A 2,644-nucleotide genomic window follows, 5' to 3' on the forward strand; every position below is an offset into this window, starting at 1 on the left:
GGACTGAGGAGAGGCTAATTATGAAATAGAGATCAATGTTTGTGCTCCAAGGGACACATAGTCTTCCAATTGAGGAAAAAACTTCTACCTATAAAATGAACTGAATAGATTTATAAAAGTAGAAATTCAAAAATTCAAAAGAGGGGTAATGTTAATGAAAATATATTCTCCTTTCGCAGTTCAACTGGGACATTAAATTGTATAATTCTAGCAATAAAATACTGAAAAAACTTGACAGAATCTTTTCAAAATAATCTGAAAGAGACAGTGAAGTTAAAGCAAATTAATTTCCAATTCTATCTTTATTTTGACATAGTGAAGATCTGTACATAAATACCTGAACAACGTGGTGCTGCTGACCAACGTTTCTTCAAACATTTAACGAAAGGAGTCCCAAGAAGAGCATAACGTGGGTTGCATCGATACTGCACCTTCTCCTGAGGCAAATATGTTTCCTTTATTGTACTAACAATTTGACCATTTTGAATTTGAGGGGGAGAAGAGCATCTTACATCTAAAATGGTAATTAAAAAATGGTCCCGTTTAGATAAAATGCATCGGTTTTCTCAAAGCCAGCGTCTCTAAACATGCTTCCACTTTTGAAACCAAAACTGATCATGCACATCATATGACACAGAAAATACAAGGGTGGCCATACAGGCTTGAGGCTGCTTCCTTTTGAGGTGAAGGGAATATGAGGCTACAGACAATGGAACGTCCTCTTCCTCTTACAGTGCTTGTTTCTATCCTTCTTGAAGAAATCACACTGTGTGCTTTCAATTATTACTATCATGATACTGTATCTGATCAGCCTTACATTAATGGTGGTGGTGTGTTTGTGTAAATAATTTTCCCTGAAATTTCTTTTGTAGGATGAGTGTCAACCTGACGATTGAGGGAACCTGTATAAAATCTCTTCACTAATTTTGTTTGTAAAAGCTAAAGAAGAATACATTGTTGGTACATAATTGGTAACTGTGTATTAGAGCAATTCTGAAAGGTTGTATTGAAAACTGGATTATCCTGCAAGAAATTTAATCAGATAAATCCTTCTATGAACTACATGCAGAGAAGAAGTTGTCTAATAAACTCTGCATGATGAACTATTCTGGCCTTTCCCTTTCCAATCAGTCTCTCACAAAACTGGATATCAAAGTAATAGAGGCAACTGTGATCATCTAGGCTGTGTGGGAGATGGTCTTTGCTGGTGCTTGGAAACCATCAGATCTGGATGAGAGAGAACAGACTGATATATACTGTAGGTTGTTAAGCCCATTTTATTGCTTTACTGTTTTTGCACTTGATTATATTGAGAGTATTGTATTTGGTTTTTATACTTTATATAAGCAGCTAAGAATCTCTAGATTGTAATGGGGTATAAGTGGTGGAAAAATAAACAAGCTTTATCATCCAAGGCAGGCAAGGCAGCCACAGGTGCTACTTCCTAATTTTAGACTAATCTAAAATCTCTCCTTCATGCTGGGTCTCCATGACTTCACATAGACTGGACGTCAGGCTGACCCCGATTAGGAAATGCTGAAGCAGAAGGAACACTACCAAGAGTGTTGAGCTGCATTTCCTCTTGAACAGACATTTCCCATTGGAGGAACTTCAACTTCACCCCATCTCCCAGCTTTCAGTGTCTCCATCTTCTAGAGCTCAAGATACCAGCTACTATTATTTCTCTATCCTTTCTAATTAATCTGAAGAGTAGTCTTGCAAATCCTCTGCAAAGTGGAAACTTAATTTTTTCCCCCTGACTATTTAAAGGCTATATTTTGCTCCTTCTTAATGGCCAGCTGGGAGGAACATTGACCTTCTTGGGGAGCAGATGAGGAAATCTGTGGGATGGAAGTTGGGCAACTGGGGGTGGGTAGAAAAATGATGAGTGTATCAAAATGCCCACAGGCTTATCTATTTGTCAAACAGGAAAACTAAGAACAATGACACAGGACCAGCTCCTCTTAGGGTGAATGGTTCAGATTAATAATATTTCATTTCTGAATTAAAAAAATATGTACTCTTTATGTGAATTTTGGCTTTCAGCAAAAACATGTCGAGCATATCCTAGAGATCACACATTCCTACCTTCACATCTTGGCAAGCGTGACCACTTCTTTTTTATACATGTTACAGCAGCTGATCCAACTATTTCAAAACCATCATTACACTGATAATTTATTTTCTCGCCATTTACATACTTCTTCATTGTATCTTCTTCAATTTCAGCATTTTCAACTGTAGGGGGTTCTGGACAGGTTGCGTCTAATGGAGAAGGGATGCAAAGAAGTAGTTTTTGTTATTTACTTTTATTAATTTGTTATCAGGGATAAAGGTAACAGTGTTAGGATTTTTCAGACATTCACTAAAGCAGATATTCCAGTATAGATCCTAAATGGCTAATTTCAATTTTTTGAACTGATTCAAAAGAGAGATAGAAGAGATATATAGGCCAAAAATAAATTATGACAAAATATATCATCCATATTAGGCCAGCTAAAGTCACAAAATTGTTCACATGTTGGTCAGTTCCAAGAATTCTTCTATTGGTTAATTTAAACAAGCCTCCTTTGCCCATACAATGGAAATAATCATTCAGTCTCTGGAACAACAAATGCCTGTTTGCCTGAGTCTCCACAGATTC

At 36.7% G+C, this 2,644-nt stretch overlaps 1 protein-coding gene across 1 annotated transcript in view; it reads right to left on the reverse strand.

The window, feature by feature from the left end:
- Nucleotides 1-2,265, reverse strand: part of LOC107298667 (complement factor H) — a gene marked incomplete at its 5' end in the record, with an annotated part of 11,454 nt that extends 9,189 nt beyond the window's left edge. The window contains 2 exon segments of the mRNA XM_015828043.1: nt 338-514; nt 2,089-2,265. Coding sequence (XP_015683529.1) covers nt 338-514; nt 2,089-2,265 — 354 coding nt within the window.
- Nucleotides 2,266-2,644: the final 379 nt, after the last annotated feature.

This window comes from Protobothrops mucrosquamatus, unplaced genomic scaffold, assembly GCF_001527695.2.
Source record: "Protobothrops mucrosquamatus isolate PMUCROS unplaced genomic scaffold, P.Mucros_1.0 scaffold4176, whole genome shotgun sequence".
Classification (NCBI taxonomy): domain Eukaryota; kingdom Metazoa; phylum Chordata; class Lepidosauria; order Squamata; family Viperidae; genus Protobothrops; species Protobothrops mucrosquamatus.